Source organism: Pholis gunnellus (assembly GCF_910591455.1).
Source record: "Pholis gunnellus genome assembly, chromosome: 12".
In the NCBI taxonomy this organism is placed as follows: domain Eukaryota; kingdom Metazoa; phylum Chordata; class Actinopteri; order Perciformes; family Pholidae; genus Pholis; species Pholis gunnellus.
In genome coordinates, this window is record NC_136539.1 from 4621306 (window position 1) to 4642886 (window position 21581).

At 42.6% G+C, this 21581-nt stretch overlaps 2 protein-coding genes across 3 annotated transcripts in view; one reads left to right on the forward strand and one right to left on the reverse strand.

Annotated features, from left to right (window-relative positions):
* Positions 1–3490, forward strand: part of itgbl1 (integrin, beta-like 1) — a 47691-nt gene extending 44201 nt beyond the window's left edge. Inside the window, exon 11 of the mRNA XM_079170010.1 lies at positions 2694–3490. Within this exon, the coding sequence (XP_079026136.1) occupies positions 2694–2782 (89 nt within the window). The 3' untranslated portion in view covers positions 2783–3490. The remainder of the gene's footprint in view (positions 1–2693) is intronic.
* A 3411-nt stretch (positions 3491–6901) lies between these two features.
* fgf14 (fibroblast growth factor 14) overlaps positions 6902–21581 on the reverse strand; it is a gene marked incomplete at both ends in the record, with an annotated part of 105280 nt that continues 90600 nt past the window's right edge. For both annotated transcript variants that reach the window (XM_079170011.1, XM_079170012.1), the window contains 2 exons: positions 6902–7044; positions 8675–8873. In XM_079170011.1, the coding sequence (XP_079026137.1) occupies positions 6902–7044; positions 8675–8873 (342 nt within the window). The remainder of the gene's footprint in view (positions 7045–8674; positions 8874–21581) is intronic.

A 21581-nucleotide genomic window follows, 5' to 3' on the forward strand; every position in this document is an offset into this window, starting at 1 on the left:
TCAGCCTTAATGTCATTCAGATGAGCATCAGTGGTTCCAAATGGAGACAAGGGCTGCTTAGAAAATGTGGAAAACTGAGAGGCAATGAGCAATGTGTGGCAATGTCTGTTAAATGTTCCTGATTACATAACTTACTGGAGTATATATATGTAGTGGACATTAGCATAATGCAAGAGAGCTATTATAAGGTAATGGTGTTTTACATGAAAAGGCAAGTCTTGAATATGCAGGTAAAAGCAGTGGAGCCTTTTTTTTTTACAAGTTAATGACCCAAAAATTTGTTCGCCAAGTTTGCCCAGGAATTAGTCTGCACCTGGAGATTTCACTGACCCTTCAGAGCTGTACAACCCATGAGTGATGTGGACAATGTAGCGTTTCAGGAATGCTTGCTGGTCAATGTGTCGCGCTGAATGTGATCATTTCAGTTACTTTCTTTCACAAGAGGGAAACAAAGAGCTTTTCTTTTTGTCTGTCTGCAACACAGGTAAAAACAAATACATTATTTTTAATATGCAACACTCAGAATCCTCTTCATCACGGACATATTCATCGACGTGATTTTCCATCAGATCTATTACAATTACCTGAAAAGGTTTTAGTATCAGCAATGCAGTAACACAAGTGTCTGTTGGTTTGATTTAAACTAAACCTTGAAGAGCTTGATCCGGGATCAGAGAGCCTCCCACTCCAGAGGGAACACGGGTGGTTCAATTGAGCTGTTGATATTATTCATTTTCCCATTAAAACATCAAAACTGACATTGAATTACAGACCAACAAGTACCTTAAGCCTGCTTTGTCTCATTCCTCTGTGCCACAAAGCTTGATGTCAAAAACTATAACAAAAACACGAGCCCTACCGCTGCAATGGGTGAAATATTTTGTAATTACCATGTACACACACACACACACATACACACTGTACAATTTATTTGTAGTCCCATATATATTGTCACAATAATATTATGTAAACAGAAAAATATAAAAGAGCAAATAAGTATTCACACCAAAATGTACCAGGAATATGAATGCTAAAAAAATAAGTTGAAAGTAAAATATTCCCCTCTGAAATATAGTGGAAGTATAAATTAGTATACAACTGAAATACTCAAATAAAGGACAAGTACCTTAAAATGATATTTAAGTACGGTACTAATTTCATTAAATTAGATTTCAAAACTGGATTCAAATGAATGCACCAAATGTCTATTAATCCGCAGATTAAAGAGAAACGCACCATTTGCTCTTGTTTGTGAATGGGTTTGTGGTGCATTAAGGAAGTTGAAAAGTTCTGAGAGACAGACTAAAGGCATTTTGGGTTTTAATCTTTTCATGGGATTTACTGACAATAAGAAGAATAAATAGAGAAAGGCCAGCCTGATCCTTTAATGACAGGGCGGTCTGTCTAATCTGCTCCCTGGATTCAGAAGATCAACAAGCCGTTTAGCTGACTTTTATTGTTTTTCCTCTCACATACTTACCCATCTCTGCTTCCTTCTGTTTCTTCCACCTTTCTTTCATCATTTGTTTAAGTCCATCACCCCTTTTCCCTCCTCAGACTCTGCCCTCCTCTCCCCCAGGGATATTTTGCAGTAGATAAGTATTTTTCAGGAGTCCTCCTAAACTCGGCATCTCCTGTCTGACAGCTCAGGGAGCTTGTGGAGAGACGGGGGCTACGAGGTTATAAAATATTCAGAGTAAACCCTCACATATACATGACAGTGTTGGCTTGTCAGTGATTCCCAAAACAACCAATATGATGAAGTTGCTGAACTGACTCCCTTATTGGTTGGACAGTTGAGGCCTTTTAAGATACTTATGGAACGATTGCAGGAGATTGGACTTTAACTCCAGTCTCTTATGTTGAAGTCAGATGTAGCACAGTCCTCGTTCCAACCCCAACTTCTATTACTTCGATATTCAAAATTTCTTCCTTTGCTACTGAACAAAAACATTAAAAAAAAGTTGTTTCCATGCAGGAAACCGGTTCTGAAAAGTGAAGCCAATGCTGAAGTGCCTTAAATGTGCATTCTTTCTAATGGCCAGCAGGGGGCGACTCCTCTGGTTGCAAAAATAAGTCTAATTGTATAGAAGTCTATGAGAAAATGACTCTACTTCTCTCTTGATTTATTACCTCAGTAAACATTGTAAACATGAGTTCATGGTCTCAATCTCTAGTTTCAAGTCTTCTTCAATACAGCATGATGTTCATTTAGTAAATGATGGTCCATTTAGAGTCAAACAGACCATAAAGCAGGAGATGCTTTAGGGCGGGGCTACACAGTGATTGACAGGTTGCTACAGCGAAGTTGTCCGGTCTGGGAGATGATGCCGACGGCCAAAAAGTCGAACTCTAGGCTTCAAAACTGTAGTCCACAAACCAATGGGTGACTATGTCTGCATACATGGTTGTGACAAGCATTTCTTTCTGTCTGACTTTTCTGTGTAAATGTCTGGCTTCTTTCCCTCTTAATTAAACCAGCGTTTTCTCTCCTCTGCTGTGTGGGCACAAGCAGTGTGAAACCAAAAAAACTTCCTGAGCAGCGAAGTCAGCCCCCCGTCCCCCCCCGTCCCCCCACCGACAGAGAAATGCACCCAGTGGAAGCGGGGTGTGAAAAGAGGAACCTTGTTAAAGGTCAGGCATGATGGCGCAGCTCTTATTTCACAGCTTCTCTTCTCACATTGCCCTCACAGGGAATGGGTTGTGCAATTGCGGCAACTGTGAGTGCTGGGATGGCTGGACGGGGAACGCCTGCGAAATCTGGGTGGGAGAAGAGTACTGAAGGGGGGAGAGGACGCTGGCGTTAAGAGACAAGAGAGGCCTGGCTGCCCGGAGCGACCAGGAGCGCCGCTGATCGTCACGACCAGGCTGGTTAGAAAACACAGCAGCCAGGAAAAACCGCGGGAGGAGGGAGAAGACGAAACTAAACCTGGATGTAATTCTGCATATCGCTAACAGCATTCATTCTTTTATTGTACTGGTTACAAGTGATCCTTATTGTAGGTGTGAAAGAAACATATTACCATGTAAACATTTGTTTCTAAAACAGCTCTATGTATGATTTTTTTTGTTTTTGTAGGAACGCTTACATATTCCAGTTGGCTACACATGATATGATGCAGATACATGATGAATCCAAATGTTGGAAAGGGAAGAATAATTAAAGTGAGGTTTTTTTTGATAATGTAGATCTGTTTTGAACTGGTACGGAGCCACGGCGTGTTGCTCCACAATTGGACGGAAAGTTCATTCAAAGTTGAGGCGGAGGTTACTGTTTGAGGTTTTTATTTCTTTTTTTTAATAATAAAACATTAAATGTGCCGCATGACACAACATTTTGCATGGAAAACAATGCGAAGACCTTAATCATACATGGTTACAAATCTGTTATAACATGACATAACTCCAATGGGCATACTTGCAATGGTATATATATATATATATATTTCTTTTTTGTTGTTGTTGTTGAAAATAAATCATTTTAACAGTGCCTATTCTTTTCCACCGGAAGCCAATGAAAGCCACACTGTACCGAAAGGTACGTGACGGACATTTCCAACATTTCAACACACACAAAGTGACGAGGTTAAACTTCTACGTGGAGGAAACAAAGAGAGGGCATACATAGTTCCGTTGTGGCATGCTGGATGTCCATGTCACTTCAAAAAGGTGGCATCAGGGGATGAGAGCTGCATTGACACAAGAGCTCAGTCACCGCTTGAAAAGAGAGCCGATGAGAAGTCACAAAGAAAATTTAATGTAAATTCTACTTTGGCCTTTTTTTTAACTTTTTTTTCATGCTTAAACTAGCCAAACCCCTCCGTTTTCTTTGTCCCATCGAAAGTGACAGGTGCAATAATATACTGCACGCTATATTGCATTAAGTATGTTACTGACATTACAGTACACCTTTTTGTATAAATATTCTATTCAATATGTTGTATGTGCGTCTACAACGAACACAAACTGTATAGTGTAGACAAACTCGTTGCATATATGTATGTAAAATTAGCGGTACATACCAACAGTTCTCGATCGACATAGCCTACTACATGCAGTTCATTGATGCCATCCTCTCCCCATGCAACACATGGGACAATGTATAAAACAAGAGGTTGGAAACGGAGACGTTTGCTAGAAGATTCTCGTGACACATCTGAAAAGAGGGTGGGGCGGGGCAAAGCAAACATGATTGTTATCAGGAGACGACATCAAGCACGACCCGTATACAAGAGAAAAGAGAAAAAAACAACTAAATGTAAAAATGAAATAGTGGCTACAGAGATCCAAACAGAGATGTACATTTACACACCGGGCATTTACAAAAATAAAGTCAGCCTCGGAGAAGCCAGTTATCTGGACCGCAGGGCTGGAGCAGCAGCCAGCCCAGCATGTAGAGTTTATAAGAGTGGAGGATGATTGGCTGTAATGAGGACAGAACATCAGCCCCAAATACAACTACAGTGGTTTCCAGCTCCTGTGTGTGTGTGTGTGTGTGTGTGTGTGTGTGCGCATCGTATGCCATTTAAGAGCTTTGTACAGATAAGTATTCCAACTAATGCGCTTCGATGTGCTGTAATAAGAAACGATCATGTGTAAACCCAATAAAATCATATTCACCAAATCAGCTTCTTAATTATAAATTGCAGTTTCAGCATCACGCACACAGCAGCAACAATCTACTCCGTATTCTAAATCTTATCTAACAAAACTATTCGGGAAAAAAAAAAAATTCCTTCAGAGCAAGACGAACATTGTGAATTGATCGATTCAGACAGAGCTCTGATAAACCGCTAACAGTCGTGATGAAGATGCCCAAACGGAGAGTGCAGCGGGTTTACCTCCGGATCTGCTGTGAGTGTGCTGCAGCCTGCAACGTGCAACTCCCGGCACCCGACTTCAGCGCTCCCGTGGCTCACGCCGATCAAAGAGCGGTACCCGTACACCTTGCTCTTTGTAGAAAATACATGCACGTGATTATTTCAAGATATACGTACATCTCTAAAATGACATCAGGCAAAGACCTTTTTTGGGGGGGGGTGGTCTGAGTGGAGTTGATTCTGTCGCACGGAACAAACGCAATCACAGTGAAAGCTTCGATGGATTGAATCAGATTTGTTTTCTTTTGCAAAGAATCGGTTTCATTTCCTGGGAAAAGACTTTGGTCATTTTCAGAGTTGAACACTTCTGAGAGTGGCTCGTCGATGGATAATGCTACGTGTCCTCTACACGGATGTATCCGGTGGGCTAGGCACCTTCGGAGCCCAGTGACGGGGACTGGGAACCTGTTTTTGCATGCCGGGAATACGAGGTCCAAACAGGCACGTGATAGGCCAAGATGATCGGTACTGGACTCTGCATGCTGAGCTAGGAGACAAATCCTCTCGTAGTAATAATATTAATAATAACAATATCTAGTCATTGAAAAAGTTATGATTTATAATATTCATTTTCCCTAAGTTTTATACAGTGAAAATGTTACAATATAAGCCATCTCTTGTATAACTGCTGCAAGAAGAGAGAACACAACATTAACCTTTGCCCATGCTTTAGGTTTGCCGAACCAAATAGGGATGCAGCCAGTATAAATGTCGCCTACTGGTTTTCAGCCATGTTGTTTTTCTGGCTTTTTTTGAATAGACGCTGCCATAAAATGGCTGCCAGTGCTGCAGTCGTCCACCATCTGGGTCAAAGCCACGAGCCTTTGCCTCGTAGTCCAAAGAAGTCAGTGAGTGAGGGACAGAGGCCCACAAGGCCTAGAGATATTCCTAGAGCCCACACTCTGAAATGAGATTAAAGAAAAATAGACTTCAGGTTTTTTTCTATTTACCAGAGAAGGCGGAACGGAAACCGCTGGTGGGACTTAGATAGTGATATGTATACACCATTCCTTACAGCGCTCTACCGCCTACACGCAGACGTCTGTTTAGAAACGCGCGTGTGTGTGTTTGTGTGCGTGTGTGTAGGGAGCTCCTCGCATTGATTGCAGTGGCGGTAATTAGCACTTCATCAACTATGATTGCAGGAGCTCTCTGCCAGCCTCCAGTGTGTTTCCATCAGCTGTAAAAAGAAAAGAAAAAACAAGCAACACATCGATTTTTCCCCCTCCACAAACTGTGTGTGTCTGTCTGTAAGTGTGTGTGTGTGCCTGCTGCGGGCAACACAAACATTTGAATTTTTTTGTTTGTGTATGTGTTGCCACATCTGTTTGAATGTGTTTCTTACAAAATCAAACAACTCCCCTGAAAAACGTTTTTATCTTTTCTAGGTTACTTGACAAAGAGAGAGAGAAAAAAAAAAAAGAGAGTGTGGCTAGAGATAGAAAGAGAGGGAGAAGAACGTACTGGTAAAAAATAGAGGACAACAGTCCAAATATTTGCTCTATCTATACAGTCTCTATCCCAGAACATAGCTGGTGAACTGTGGTATAGAAAATAGATCTGAAGGTACACAGACTCTGCTGCTGCAGCAGGGGGCCATTGCAGAGAGAGAGAGAGAGAGAGGGAGGGAGGGAGGGGGGAGGGGGGGGGGGTTTGTACGAACCGCCTGGCAAGCAAAGTGCCACGAGCGTGGCCGTGAAACACAGGGTTCTCACAGTTTTTAAGGGGAATCTAAAGGCATTCCATGATCAGAGGTCCTCTTTTTTTTCCCTCCTGTGTGCCGGAGAAACTCAGCCGCCTCGTTGTCCATGCGTCCATGTCGAGGACCGGCTGGAGAAAAAGGGAGGGCGAGGCTGGAGAAAGAGGAGCAAGAAAAAGGGAAGGGGTGGTTTTCGCCTGGATCTGGTCCCCAGAAGAAAAGAGGGTCTGGAGTCTAGTCTCCGTCACTCCCCCCCCCCCGCGCCTTTCCCACCTCCGCGTGCACGCACACACACACGCACGTGCTGGGTACTGGTGCGGGGCTATGTGGCAGGCTTGTCGGGCTTGCTTACAGGTTTACCTCCGTTCATCACCGCCGGCTCACTTGTGCTTTTACTGGGAGGCGCCGCCGCCTTGGGCACCGTCTCTCCAACGTCGTGCAACGATGGCTCTCTGTACATGGCAACTGAAGGGGCAGACGAAGAGGAGAGGAAGCAGAGAGACAAAGAGCAGAGCTGTTAGTGAGAACTGCACTGCACTTTTAGAGTTTAACTTTCCAAAACTATTTCTTTCCCCACAATGTCTGTTGTTGCGTACTTTTGCAAAGGATCCTACACAGGCAGAAATTCCTTAAAACCTTCAAAGAAGACGATGACGTTTTTGCCCATAGGCGTCCTGACCCGCTTCTGTCTCCATGAGGGCTGATTCTTAATCTAAGCAAATGCTTTTCAACAAAACATCAAAAAGTGCCTCATTATCCAACACTTTACAGCTGCTAGCCTACTGCGGTCTTGACGGGACACTTCAACTTGTTTCCACGTTTTAAATCGGTCGGGAAGCAATCAGGCCGGTCGGGTGACAGTGACAGTGAGTGATTGCGGCATCAGCTGGACGATCAGCACTTCATGCTGCACTCACAAAGCTGTCCTGCCTCCTGCACTGTACTGTACAGCAAGATCAGCACATAATTACAAGAATATGTCAATGAATCACATAGTTGTACCATCACTACAGGGACAGGCCTTGTAGTATGGCGCATCTGTCTCCTAATGTTACAGGGGTAGTTGTGTTTTTTTAACAGTTTTTCACCCAAATACATCAGGATTTATTTGTGTCTCCACCTACGCGTTATGTTTCCTTCTGCAAAAGCAGCACTGATTACAGTAACGAGGTCTCTTGCAATGTTGACAGCTGATAAACTCCTTCAAGCACCAAATAGTGAAGAGAAAATATGGAGGAAATGTTGCCCCTTTAGTCTTCAAGTAAATAAATATTAAAAGCTGTTAAGCTCTGTTTTTATCCTGCTTTACTTACACTGTAAGTAAATACTTCATACTATTATGAAAGAACTATTGAAATAAAGCCCCTAAAAGCAAGTGGAAACTGCAGATAGCTTTAGATTTGTTTGACCTACAATATGACAAATCCATCTCTGATAGTTCTGTTGCTATTTTAATATGATGGGTGGGTCCTGGAAGTTGGATCTTGGATCTGGCCCTGTAAAGGATAAAGCTGGTGATATTCAGTATTTTTCTTAATGTCAACAAATCCCATGAAAAGATTAAACCCACTAATGTGTTCGCTCATCTCTCAATTTGTTCCGACTCAGCCCCAAGTTCTTTGGTTCCTAATGAACACGTAAAAACAGATTTAAAGTATAACGTCGTTTTTTTAAAAAGGCTCCGTAATTTCCTGATACAGCTGGGCACTGTAGTTTTTAGGAAATTATGCTCAAACAGAAGGAAGTAGTGCATTTGTCGGGGACTATTTTCACTTGCGGATGATTACAGATGTGGCACTCTACTGTGCAGTAAGATGGTGTATGTATTGATAAAGTAGAGAGGGAAGTTCATTGGAATGAAAGTTAGTCTTTTCATTAAAATAGTTGACAAAAAGAAAAAGATATTAAATACTACCACACCAATAGTGAAAAACTATATATATTTAATACAAAAAAATACTAATAATAGAAAAAAGAAATATATATATTTTAAATAAAATGAGCTCTAGAGGTTATCTGTGCCTACCAGATTATAAATGGATGGTTCACCTCCCTTTAACCTCTGTGCAGTCATAAAGTCTATTACAGTACGTACCTTCTAATGGCTTGGGCAGGAAGTGAGCAGCTGGTTTGGTTTTTTTCACCCGGTTCCCCTTCATTGCTTGGCCGTCTTTATTGAGCCCTAGGAACCAAGCTCTCCCCGACTCCTGTTGTCTGTACAACATGGACGAGTAGATCACATAGTAGTTCTCAAACACCGACTCTTTGAACTTGCACTCCGCTGTAAAGAGTTCCTGCAGGGACAGACACAAGCACCGGGTTTTATTGTAAGAACAGGCCCTTTGAAAACCAATAAAGAAAGAAAACAATACATAGAAGATTTCCTTTGAATGTAACACATTCCAGTTGGACTCCGATTAATAATTCACAGTTCACATTACGTAAGAATGAAACAGATGCCGGATTCATAATTCATATTCAAACTGTTCTGGGGGGTCACCTTTATTTCATGCTCACAAGTAATAATATTGCAGAAACTGCCTCGCCAGGTGAAATGGACTTCCATCTGTTGTGAAACGGATTAGCGCTGCAGAGTCCATCTCGCTATAATCGTGTCTCGAGCCAAGCCTAATGACCTGCTCGGGATGAAATGCAACTCTCATCCTCACCTTGGCCCTCAACCTTGACATCAGATGTAAGAGCACTCGTTTAGTCAATTAGCTCATGTTCCCGGCCGAAAGTATATATTGTTGTGCACTGACCCTCGCACCTGCAGACGCTGGAAACATCAGCAACACTCCCCTGTTCCTTGCACTTTTTTTTTTAATTGGTTAAACCCAAATGGGATCATCCGTTCTTCTGGACTTTGTAGGAATAATGATAGAACTAATCAAGTGGACTCCTCCATCCTTTTACACCTCAATATGGCAATGATAAATGAACGCCGAGAGGCCACGTCTCTCTGCACTGTCGACCATTCTTCTCCATACCAGAAGGGTAATAAACAGTGTAGCCACACTGTCCCGCCCTGCCCGGCTAAAAATAAAGACATTCATCGGGGCGGTATATAATCAAAGCGCCCTCGTTCACAATGGAGAGTTTCACCGCATCTGTTGTGAGCAGTTCACACTGAGCTGGCTGACAGTACTGACAGTAAATGTAGAAAAATAAAATGAATCCCCTGATATGCCCCGTGCTGCCGGGGTTGTCAGTGTCAGAGTCTGGAGGCTCATCGAGGGAACCATAAACATTCGCAATCTTATCAAACAGGGTCTCTGACGAAGACGATGGAAAGAAAAAAAACTTTTTGATTCAGCCGTGTTTGAATGATGCGGGTAAATCTGAAAGGAGATTATGCTAAAAATATGGCTACAGCTTGTGTGTAGATGTCTTAAAATTGACATGATACAGCCAGGCTAGCGGCTCTGTGAGGCCACGCAAGCACAGCTTTGCTTTGTGCCTAAATCTGACGACTGTACATGTTCACAGTAACAATGTTAACACGCTGATGTTCAGCAGGTGTGACGTTTACCATGTTCACAGGCTTACGATTTGCAAGGCTGATGGGCATGTCATTAGCTTCGCAGGTATCTGCTCATAAATCAAAGTGAGATCTCTTTTTGTTGTACGGCAACTGCAGCACAACAATTTCCCTCGGGACCAATGGAGCGTTATCTCATTATTTTATCTTATTGCAGTTCATCCTGAGGAGGATATGAACGTGCATACCACATTTGTGCCGATCCATCTAGTAGATGAAAAGTAGCAACCTAACACGTCAAATGGTTTGTTACACAGAACCATGTGATGTGAGAGGCCGTCAATGGCAACTGTTCGGAAAAAGGACAGGCACTTTCAAAAAATACTTGATTGGACGAACCATCTATCTATCTATCTATCTATCACCACCTCTCCTTGTTGTCACACTCTTCATAGAGCTCCTGTATTGTATCTGCACGGGATGTCATGTATGAGCTAAATGCTCAGTTTTGAACACAGGCGTCATGATTATGCTGTAATTAGCCCCTTGGAGCACCACTCCTGTCGGAGCTTATCCTCTGAAAGCAGAGCTGAGCAGGAAAGGAGCGGAGAGACAGTTGGGATGAACCGTGACGACCCCGAGGAGCACCCCAGCTGTATTTGTAAGTGTCCTCTCTCTACCCTTGATTGAGGACTCGTGGGCATTCCCGAGTGTCGAGGCGCCAACAACGCGCCATGCATAAACAACAGCATCGTCTGAGACGTCCCTCGCATCGCAATAACAGCGAGAAACCGTTTGTCAGCGGAGGCACTGAGAGGTCAGATTGGCGATGAATGTGAGATATGTGGTGGGAATTCCCACATTGTTCTGCCATTACGCAAGAGAATTAACTTAACAGACTATTCCGGCGGGAAATGGAGGGATTAGGACGAAAACTATTAATGTTGCTTCCGTAGTCGACAACAACAGCTGGGCAGAGCCATTGATAGGCAGACGTGCGGCAGACTGAAGCAATAAAAAAACTGAGCCGTACATGATGAAACCCTGAGCGCGAGGCCGTCATATAACCATCATATAACCAAAACACTCCCTCTGGACGACGCACAGGCTCGACCCCATCGGCATTCTTTTTATCGTGCACATTAAGATTTATTGTGTGTCAGCAGCGAGTTTATTAAAAGGCTGCTTATTATGTCCAAATGGAGGGAAGGCTCCTGTCTGGGCAGGTGACAGAATGAGATACATACATACGTACACATACTACTCTAGATTTAGAATTTCCAGCCCACAGCGCAGAACGTGTAATAGCTTTGTTTTCCTTCAAGGCTCCCTGAGTTGCCTCAATGAGGTAATTAATTGGACTTTTTTTCTCCGTCAGGTGAGCGGCGCCGCAGGTCTGCTGTGAATAGACACAGCGTTTTGTAGCGGTGGTCCAGGGACGCGCCGGGCGCTGATTACTCGTCGGGCACTTGCAAAAACAGCCCAGAGTCAAACCAATCATAGGAGCTGGTGCCAAGGCCGTAATTGTGGCTAATCATATAACGCCTCCACTCAGACGCACACAAAGTTTGTTGACGGAGGCAAAGCAAGCGGAGGCCGGTTGTTTGTGGAGCAACGCTCGACTTGTCTGTCACGTTAATCAGTTTGATGTGAAGATCAGAGCAACTGACTTCAGAAATGGTTGATTGCATTTTAAGCAGAGATCCACCGGTATGGATATATCGGTGGATCGGATAAGGCACCGTGACAACGGGCCGATCTGGTATCGGATACAGATTATTTTAATAAATAACAATTTAGTATATTTACGTCTATGTATTTGTTTGTTACATTTAGTTTTTCAAAGCTAGGAGAGCAATGTTTAAGTCGAGCCTGATGTTGCCTTAAATACATAAAAATGATTCCAGTCAGCTTCCTAATCAAACACTGGTATCCGATCAGTGCTCTGTGTGGACCGATACTCAAAGTTTAGGTATCGGTACCCTCATTTTTAAGAGTGTTGAATGACAAGCCAAACTCTTTTTATCGCGTTCTTACATTATCTCATCACACGTCCATAATGTCCTAATTAGACGTTAATATGTCGATCGAGCATCCCCATGTATCAAAACATACAAATGAAAGAGAAAGTTGTTTGCCCTTTAATTCTACCCAACGTGTGAAAAATATGGGCGGCCTGGAAGAAGAAAAGGAGAGAGTGAGACTCGGACACGGAGAAACTCTTCCACACCAAGTGGAAAAACGAATCATTTTTTTGCGGCACCAAACAGTTGATTTTCTTCCCGCTCCAAACCTCGCCCTCCCTCTGCTTCCCTCCCAGCCCCGGCGCTCCACCTCAGCGGCTCCCTGCTCTGCGAGGGAAGGCCATAATTGACCTTGGCCACAGGCCAAAAAAACGCTCAGCCACCACATAATCAGCCCCCGGTCGTCGAGGCTAAAAAGACAGCGGCAGAAATAAAGGAAAAGATGAACAATTACGTGAAGGCAGAGGAGAGTGGTTGAGGAGAAAGGGAGGCAGATCCTGGGAGGATTTATAAAACAAATAACACAACCAAAAAGAAAGAGGCAGAGACAGACGGAGAGAGTAGGAGTCTAAAATAAAAAAGAGTGAACAGGCTTTAAAAGACAAGAGAGCAAAGAGAGTCACTCTGAAACAAACAAAAAAAGAAAATCACATAACGGGTGTCGTGATTGTCGAGCATGACCGTCTAAATGTAGGTGACAGAAGGCTCGCATGGGGATGGGGGGGCACATTAGTATGCAGAGTGACTGCTCGTTATACCCCAACTGTAGAAACTGAGAAATTGTTTATTAATGCTGCCAGTATAAAACCTATTAATCCATGGAAAAAGGTCAACCTCCAGAAAGCTGAGCTGCATTCACGATGCCGAGCCGCTCTCATATGTATAAGAGTCACGGCGGTGGCGGCGGTGCGTGCAGACAACGAGGGCTCCAGCAGACCTGTCTGATTATCAAGCCCAGAGGAGGAAGAGGAGACAGCGGCCAGATGAGGAGAGTCACGGGGTAAACAGCTGGATGAATTGTGTACACAGATGGCGTACAGTTTCAGTTTACAGGGGGTTTTTTTGTCTTTTGTTTTTACTTAAATGATTATAATATATATGACATGACTGGAGGTATATGTGCTGATGATAATAAATTGAAAATTTTTCCTACATATTGTTTTTAGGAAAAGTATGACAATAACTTGAAGGTCTGAGAATGCTCGCAACCAGCTGGTTTTGTCTGAAAGTGAAAAATGAAAAGGCAGTACTCGACGGGGTATGTTTTTATGAACATTTGAGTATGACAGCATGAAGAGGAGAGAAGTCTAAGTGCAATCAAGGAGCCTCAAAGTCCAAATGTCAAAGGAACAATCCTTGACTTTGCTCTTCGTCTTCACTGACACTCGGATCTGCTACCCTTTGCAACGCCGACTCCGATATTGTACCGGATGAGCTGGAGCAAATTATTAGCTCCAACTGATGAAGACATCAGCAATTCACAGGCGACGCAAATAATATCATGTTTCATGAATGACATGGTTATGGATTATGGATAGTTCTTTTTTTTTTTTACAACTGTTTAATTTTGCAATTAAACGTATCCTCACAACACGGTTCGTGTGATGTGGTTACAAAACGTTACTTCTAATTTTTCATGCGAAAGCCAGCAACACGTTAGATGCTTCAGGTCTTTTCAAAATAAACTTCTGTCTACACAGGAAACAACTTTGTTGGGTTTAGGCAACAAAACAAAACCCCTTAGTTAGGAGAAGATTGTGGTTTGGGTTAAAATAACTACGGAAGTGCCATGACAGAAGTACCCAAGTTATGTGACAAATAAATACACGTCGACTTACGAAATGGCGGTCTCCTGGCTGAAAGATCGCAGTTTGTTGGACCCATCCACCTCCACTCCCAACCCGCCGTGTGTGGGCTTTTGCGGCCTTTATACTTCCTCGTCATGATCGCTTGGATAACATACACAATCATTATTTTTTGCCGGATGAGACCAGCCTGTCCAATTACGTGACGTTTTGAACTGTATTTTGCATCATGTTATCTGGATACAGGTGGGGTGAATTGTCATCCCCTTGCACTCTGTCTACTTTACTAATAAAGTAAAGCATCTCTGTCTACTGATAATGAAAACACGTCAGATCTGCAGCCATAAAACAGTTAGCCAGCAGTCTGCACTCCAGAGCCCTGCTGCAAATTTACCGTGTGATATATGACTTTATTTGAATGTACTCCTATCAGACTATTTGCATATGGTCACCTTAACATGCTGTTGTTGCAATACTTCCATTTTAACCCAAGTAAAGAACCTTTTTTTTTACTGTAGGGGTGATAAAAAGCACTAACACCTTGAAGGTATTTGGCCACCAGAAGCACTTAAGTGTTCAATAAAGATTCCCTGAAGACTTAGACCCTTTAACACTGGCCCAGTGCAGCTCCCCTGGAACATTTCACACACACACACACACACACACACACACACACACACACACACACACACACACACACACACACTCACACACACACACACACACACACACTTAGTCTATGCCTAGAAATGTTACACAGAGGTGATGCTATTCTCAGTGCAAGACAAACCTGGTGTATGCTGAAAAAGTGAAGCCAATGCTGAAGTGCCTTTAACCTGCATTCTCGCTAATGGCCATCAGGGGGCGACTTCTCTGGTTGTATAGAAGTCTATGAGAAAATGACTCTACTTCTCTCTTGATTTATTCATACAGTAAACATTGTAAACATGAGTTTATGGTCTCAATCTCTAGTTTCAAGTCTTCTTCAATACAGCATGATGTTCATTTAGTAAATGATGGTCCATTTAGAGTCAAATAAAGCAGGGAATGCTTTTGGGTAGGGGTCGTTCCCACAGCGTTGTCTGTTCTTGCAGTTGTCCGTATTTCTGTCTTACAACTTTAACCTTTTCAAAGTGTGTTTTCAGTTCAAGAGAGTTAATTGTTTCTTTTGGATCACCTAAAAATGTCTTATTCAGTGTTCGGTTTTACTTAGATTCACCCTCTCTTGTCACTTGGCGATGGCCTGAATGCCAAACTTGAGGCATTAAAACAGTAGTCCACAAACAAATGGGTGACGTCATGGTGACCACGTCCACTTCTTATACGCAGTCTATGGACTTAACACATGTCTTGATTTTATGAAATTTATAGAGTAACCCAAGGCTGCTGCCAAAAAAAATAGGTTCTTTGACTTAACACCACATTTTCCATTCAAGTGTCGCCTCAGTGAAATGTGTGTTTTTGCTGTTAAATCTTTCTTAACTACTTGCTGGGTTGGTTTTGCTGGATTTTGAAGCCGCAACGAAAAAACGTAAACAAGCACCAGCCAAAACTGGAGCAGCAATGATTATTATTATGGGTTCATTGGGGTCAGTTTACAGGAAGACAGGTCTACAATAGAAAAGAAATCATGCGTTGTTCGTACTCAAGACATCAAAATAAAAAATAAATATTGTAGGCAAGTCTGTTGGTGAGCAAACAAACACACAAACAAAGCACAACCACCACCTAGATCAATGGGGTGTACGAGTAGTACATCAGTGTGTGTGTGTGTGTGTGGGTGTGTGTGGGTGTGCCTGAGTATGTGTGTCAGCGTAATTGGTGCTAGATTGGTGTCAAGGCCGGCAGAATTTCTTTCTAGAATGGCGAGTCATTTCAGGGAAAACTAGCAGTCTGCCCTGTGCAACAAGCTGACAAGCATTTAGCATGCATGTCTCACGCACACACATACACACACACGCACACACACATACAAATCTGCTGAAGTTGCACACTCCGCAAGTCCAAGTACACACAAAGAGAAATAAGGCAGATTGACACAGATAGAGAAATGCAAACGGTGTTTCCAGGTATGGAGCTGTTTCTCTTCTCTGCTCTGTTTGTGTTGTTTACACCCTCAGGAACAGTGTCCCAGTTATTTTTAAAAGAGGAAATGCATGTCCTCTCCTTGTAGATTCACTTGGCGGCGACTCTGTCTCTCTTTCTCTTTTGCTACTTTGCACTTCAACATCTTCCTCATCTCGGCTCTGAACTCTGGCGAGCGTTCATTTGTGAATAGATTGCAGCATGTGAGAAGAGAGCGAGTGTTGATTTGTAGTTTTTAACATTCAAGCGTGTTGGTCTTCTTACTCATCTTAGTGATGGTGTTTTATTTTTAGCAGCAGCGCCCTTGGTTTCATTTGTATTACTGTTGTTGTTAAATTCAGGCCCCTCTGGTTTTTTCGGTAACCTATTACAGCCAAAGGGGTTGAAGTCACCAACCGAGGATTGTAAAAACTTTCACCAAGACTAAAAGGATAAGGCTGATGATATTCTATACATTTCTAATTGCCATCAAGAATCACAAAAAGACCAAAACCAACAATGAATGAATTCAACTAGTATTGTCTGTGTAACCAAAGCTTGATATATGTATCTTATTCTTCTGTGCAATAGCCCTCTAGAACTATTAAAAACACATCAGTTATCCCAGGTGACCTCTTCCTTCATTACCATGAACGTGGGCAGTCAATCCTGTAAACAACAGCCTGGTGCCGGTAATGCTAACTAACATTAAATGTGTTTTTAATCCGCAGCTGTAAATATTCAACAACAAAAATAAACTGAAATTTTACAGCGTAATGGCCAGCAGTTTAAATGTGCAACCTGTAAGATCTGGCCAGAATCTTAGTTTACAACATTAAATTCATTTAAATCAAACCGTTTTGACTTCATGTCAAATATGTATGTGTATTGTGCACGTGTATCTACTGCCAACCAGCAATGTTCGGAGTCACTGTAGCGTCCGGTCAGCCTCAGTCCAGAGAACGAAGAAGTATGTTTCTTGTCAATAATACATCCCCGGCTCAATTTAATGCTTTATTTTATTGGATTGAATCCAAAGAGGCAGAAAGAAGAAAACAACCTCCCAACCTAACCCAGAAGGCTGCTTCACCAGAGTAGTGTGCTAAAGCTCCGGGACATGTATCCCCAGTTAGCAGTCAGTTTGAACTAGCTAGTGCGAACGGCAGCACCGGAGTTCTGATCCCAGGGGGACTGCCTGATTTTCCGGCGGATCAGCAAACCTTCTGATGCTGCCCTTACACAGGCCAGACCGAGGGCTCCTCCAGCACCTCGTGACTCGTGATGCTGGAGTTTGAGCTCACTAGATTCGAGTAGCTGCGGCAGCTGACAGGGCATCTGTCTCCTGGGGGGGCGACCGCTCTCCTCCCGGCAGATTGCTTCAATACAGCATGATGTTCATTTAGTAAATGATGGTCTCTTTAGAGTCAAACAGACCATAAAGCAGGGGATGCTTGAGGGCGGGGTTACTTTGTGATTGACAGGTCACTACCAGTGAGTTGTCAGTGTGTGTCTCACTACTTTAACACTTTTATGATTGAAACTTTATACAGTGCAAACTCTCTAACATTCACTGACTATTGCAGTTCATTGTCACCTTTGCCATTACCCACCGCAGGTCTCCCTGGTGGTCCAGGGCTTAGAGAGCATGTTTCAAGCGTTTGATTATGGATTTTCATATGATGAGGAATAAAATGGAAACCAAAGGCGGCCTGGATTTGCAGAAAAGAAAAGAAATCATCAAAAAATCGGAACCCCACATTATTATTACAATTATTTTAAAAAAGGGGTAGCAAAAATGTAAATTATAACGGATTCGGAATTGTGACGCTAAAACAAATGCACTGGTAGGATCTTTTGATGCAAACCTCCAAAGACCCTTCCCAGGATCATCACGTAATATATATTTTTCATTGTAAATGGGATTCTTACTGTTACTGCCAAACCTACCGTACATGTGCTTATAGTCAGGTTTAGTGCTCCAAATTTCTACATAAATCAACACCGACAGATTACAGCTGTCTGTGTCTCTGAAAAGGCAGGTCAGAGGTCGTCATGGACGGTAAGATTATGAAATAGGCACTGTGAGGTTATAGCGGTGGTAGTGCAGGACATAATCTGGATGCGAGACCATTACATAAGCAGTCATCTCTATTACTGAAGGCATAATGAAGGGTTAGCCAGGTTCACACAGTTGTTACCACATGTCTGTGATGAAGGGTGGTCCATAAAGTCAAATGTTGGAACTGCATTGTGGTAGGCCGGAAGACCTGAACAGCTTTATGGGACAAAAAGCTATACTAAAGCTGTGATTTCTTCAAAGTGCCTGGTTCAATATATAATAGGATTGAGGGATTTGGATACAGAGTCCTGCTTTCCCTTTAGTGTTTTTGAAAATGTGACTGTAGTGGGGCCATTTCACTGTCCATCCCTTTGAAACCCTGTTGACAGGCAGCCAGAGCACTCAGCCTGAGTGTCTGTGCATCAGCGGAGGATTCCCCGACAGTCTGTCTCTCTCTCTGAGGATAAAATGTGGCATGGCTACAGCTTCAAGGCTGAGTGATTCAACCAGCCAGCCAGAAAGGAACCACGAAACCAACCAGCCTGCCAATCAGCTGCTATATTGGATTTGGGGGAAACAGAACTGGATGTAGTCAGTACTTGACTACCTGCAGCTCTGTTGCCTCAAGCTCTTATGCAATAGTCCAATACATTTAATCTGTCTTATAATCAAATGGAAAAAAACACAATGTATGGGGAAGAATGCTAATCAGTGCCTTTCAGCAACATCATCTCAGGACAAAAGCTGTAAAATGTGCTCCGTATCACACGGAGAAACTCCTAAAGGTTGACGGTTTTAAAAGCAGCACTGTCAGCGTTTCTTCACAGAGGATATTTTCATACATTTTAATCAATTCGTTGAGACTGGCTGCTCTGATAAATGTCAACTGTTACTTCATTTCAAGAAGGTTCTGGCTGGTTCAAAACATTTTAACAAGGGCTCATAACTTTTCTCTATATGTATCCAGTCAGCCCCATGCATTGGTTATTATAGATAGATAAAGTGATTTAAAAATAAATCTTTTTAACAAACAAAGAAAAGTATTCTTGCTTCTTGGTATCCCAGCAGCCCCTTGGTGCCTCTCACCCTGGGCAGGGGTACACTGTCATACACTGTTCGTTGCTATAACGAAAGGTAATGCACTGTAATTTGTATATATCCCACAAAATCAATTCATATGAATCCAAGTAATTGTGAACCAGGAAGTATAAAGAGCTTATTAGACGTAAATTAGACGTATGCAGGAGGCCGGAGTAAATGGTAAATGGACTTGTATAGAGCTTTCCTAGTCTTCTGTCCACTCAAACCTCTTTTACACTACATGTCATTCACCCATTCACACCGATTCATACACTGATGGCAGGGGCTAAAATACCGGGGAGCCGTGGATCGAACCGCCGATTTTCAGATTGAAGAGCGACCCATTAGATAGCGACAGTGACCTTGGGTAGATTAGAAAACACATGACTTTCACCCAGGAGACCACTGTTTGCATCCCATGTGGAATCAGAAGTACACGCTAATTATTTTAGGCTAAACCACGATGTTTTCCGAAAAATACTTTGCCTTGGGTAACTTCGGCAAAGGAGAGAATCCAAGAGACCACTGTTGCATCCGGTGTGGAACCAGAAGTCAGCGTTGATTTGTTTGTCATGTAACTTCCATGCTTGACATTCCTAGGAGAATGCACGGAAAATCAACCGTTGTATGAGAATACGTTGCCTTGGGCCACTCCGGCAAAGCAGAGCATCCAGGAGACCACTGTTTGCGTCCGGTGTGGAACCAGAAGTCAGCGTTGATTTGTTTATCACGTAACTTCCGTACACAAGTAGCCCCACTTCCATAGTTATTTTAAGCCAAACCACAATCTTTTCCTAAACCTAACCAAGTGCTTTCCTGTGAAGCTGGATGTTTATTTTGAAAAGATTGTATGACACATGTTGCGTGACATTCTGAGGAGAATGCACGGAAAATGATTAAAACCTTTTTGTAAGATATCATACGAACCATGAGGATATGTCGCCTTGGGCAACAATCCAGGAGCTTGGTGACAGCATGTGCCAGTATTTCATAGGCCTTATAAAATGAAATGTGCAGACGCGTAGAGAAATTGACAGGACATATTTTACTTAACAGGAGAGTGTGTAACACAAGTTTTGAAACGGCTGCTTGTATTTGTTTTTTCGAGACCATACAAACGCAAAGCTTCCTTTTCCTGCATGTGAATATTTGTAAATGCAGATAGCTTTTCTAGTAGAAGAGCGTGCGTGGGCGTATCACACAATACCCGGCTGCTAACCTGCCGGCCTCTGCAGCGAAGCTGTGGTGTAAGTACCGTAACCACAAGATCACACAGTACAAACCTTTATATGTACGGGTCAGAGCTATCTTACTACAGTGCAGTGTGATTAGCATTTAATGTTGCACTACATGCACCGTGTCCACGTTACACATCATATATATATATATATGTATACAATTCTCCTACTTTATATTTAAGTTATTGTTTATAAGACGATGTATTGTGTAACACCGGTTACCCAACTTGCGGATTCTAGTCCTCCTGCACTAGCTGTTGTGTCGCCTGGCTCACAGTGTGAGGAGCCACACAGATACAGTGGAGAGAGGATTAGCTCAGATTTAACAGAATGAATTTTCATGATTTACAACCTCCTGTAACAGCTCTCACTGTATTGATTTTTACAACTCCAGGGCTGAAGCTTGATAAAACGTTACTCTCATTTCACGGGTGTGAAATAGAAAAAAGGAACGGGGGATTCTTGTGGAGGAAGAGAGAGGACTGTGGCTATTACACCTGCAGGAAGGCCATTGAAGACTTCTTTGTCGCAGCAAAAGAACCGCCATCCTTCTTACACACACACACACACACACACACCTACACACACACACACACACACACACACACACACACACACACACTTTGATCCAGCTACAGAAAACAGCTTGAATAGACACAAAAGTCCTTCTAAGGTTTGAAGTGTGCTATAATAGCATAACCCTTTAGAATTTCTCTTTATGAATCTTCCTCGGAGTTATAGTGTCAAGGAAAGAAAATACTGTATATGTATACTGTACTTACTGAGACAAATATTTCACACAGGTTCTTTAGACTTGGCCACTGAAAATTTGATGGTGACCCTATGCTGCTCAACACCATCTCTGACACAGCGGAGGAGGCTTTATATGAGTATTTCTATTGAAAAATGCATTCATTTTACAAAATGAGCAGATTGGTTAAACAGATTTCCAGTCGGATTTTATGTTCTCACACATCCAAAAAGTTGTTTACTGCAGCTTACAGATCCACCTGTCGGAAAGACACCTCAGAATATACTATATATATATAAATATAATGAGCGACATGAAAGTGAGGAGATAAATGGAGCTAACGTGCGAAAGAGCTGCTGATTATTCACCAGAACCCCTCCAAAAGTTAATCAAAAGGTTCATGATGGTGCGAGAGGAAAGGTTAGGGGATCCTAAAAAGTGATTTTAATGCCAAATTTGATGACATAGTTGAGACATTAGACACAATCTGAAATGGGATC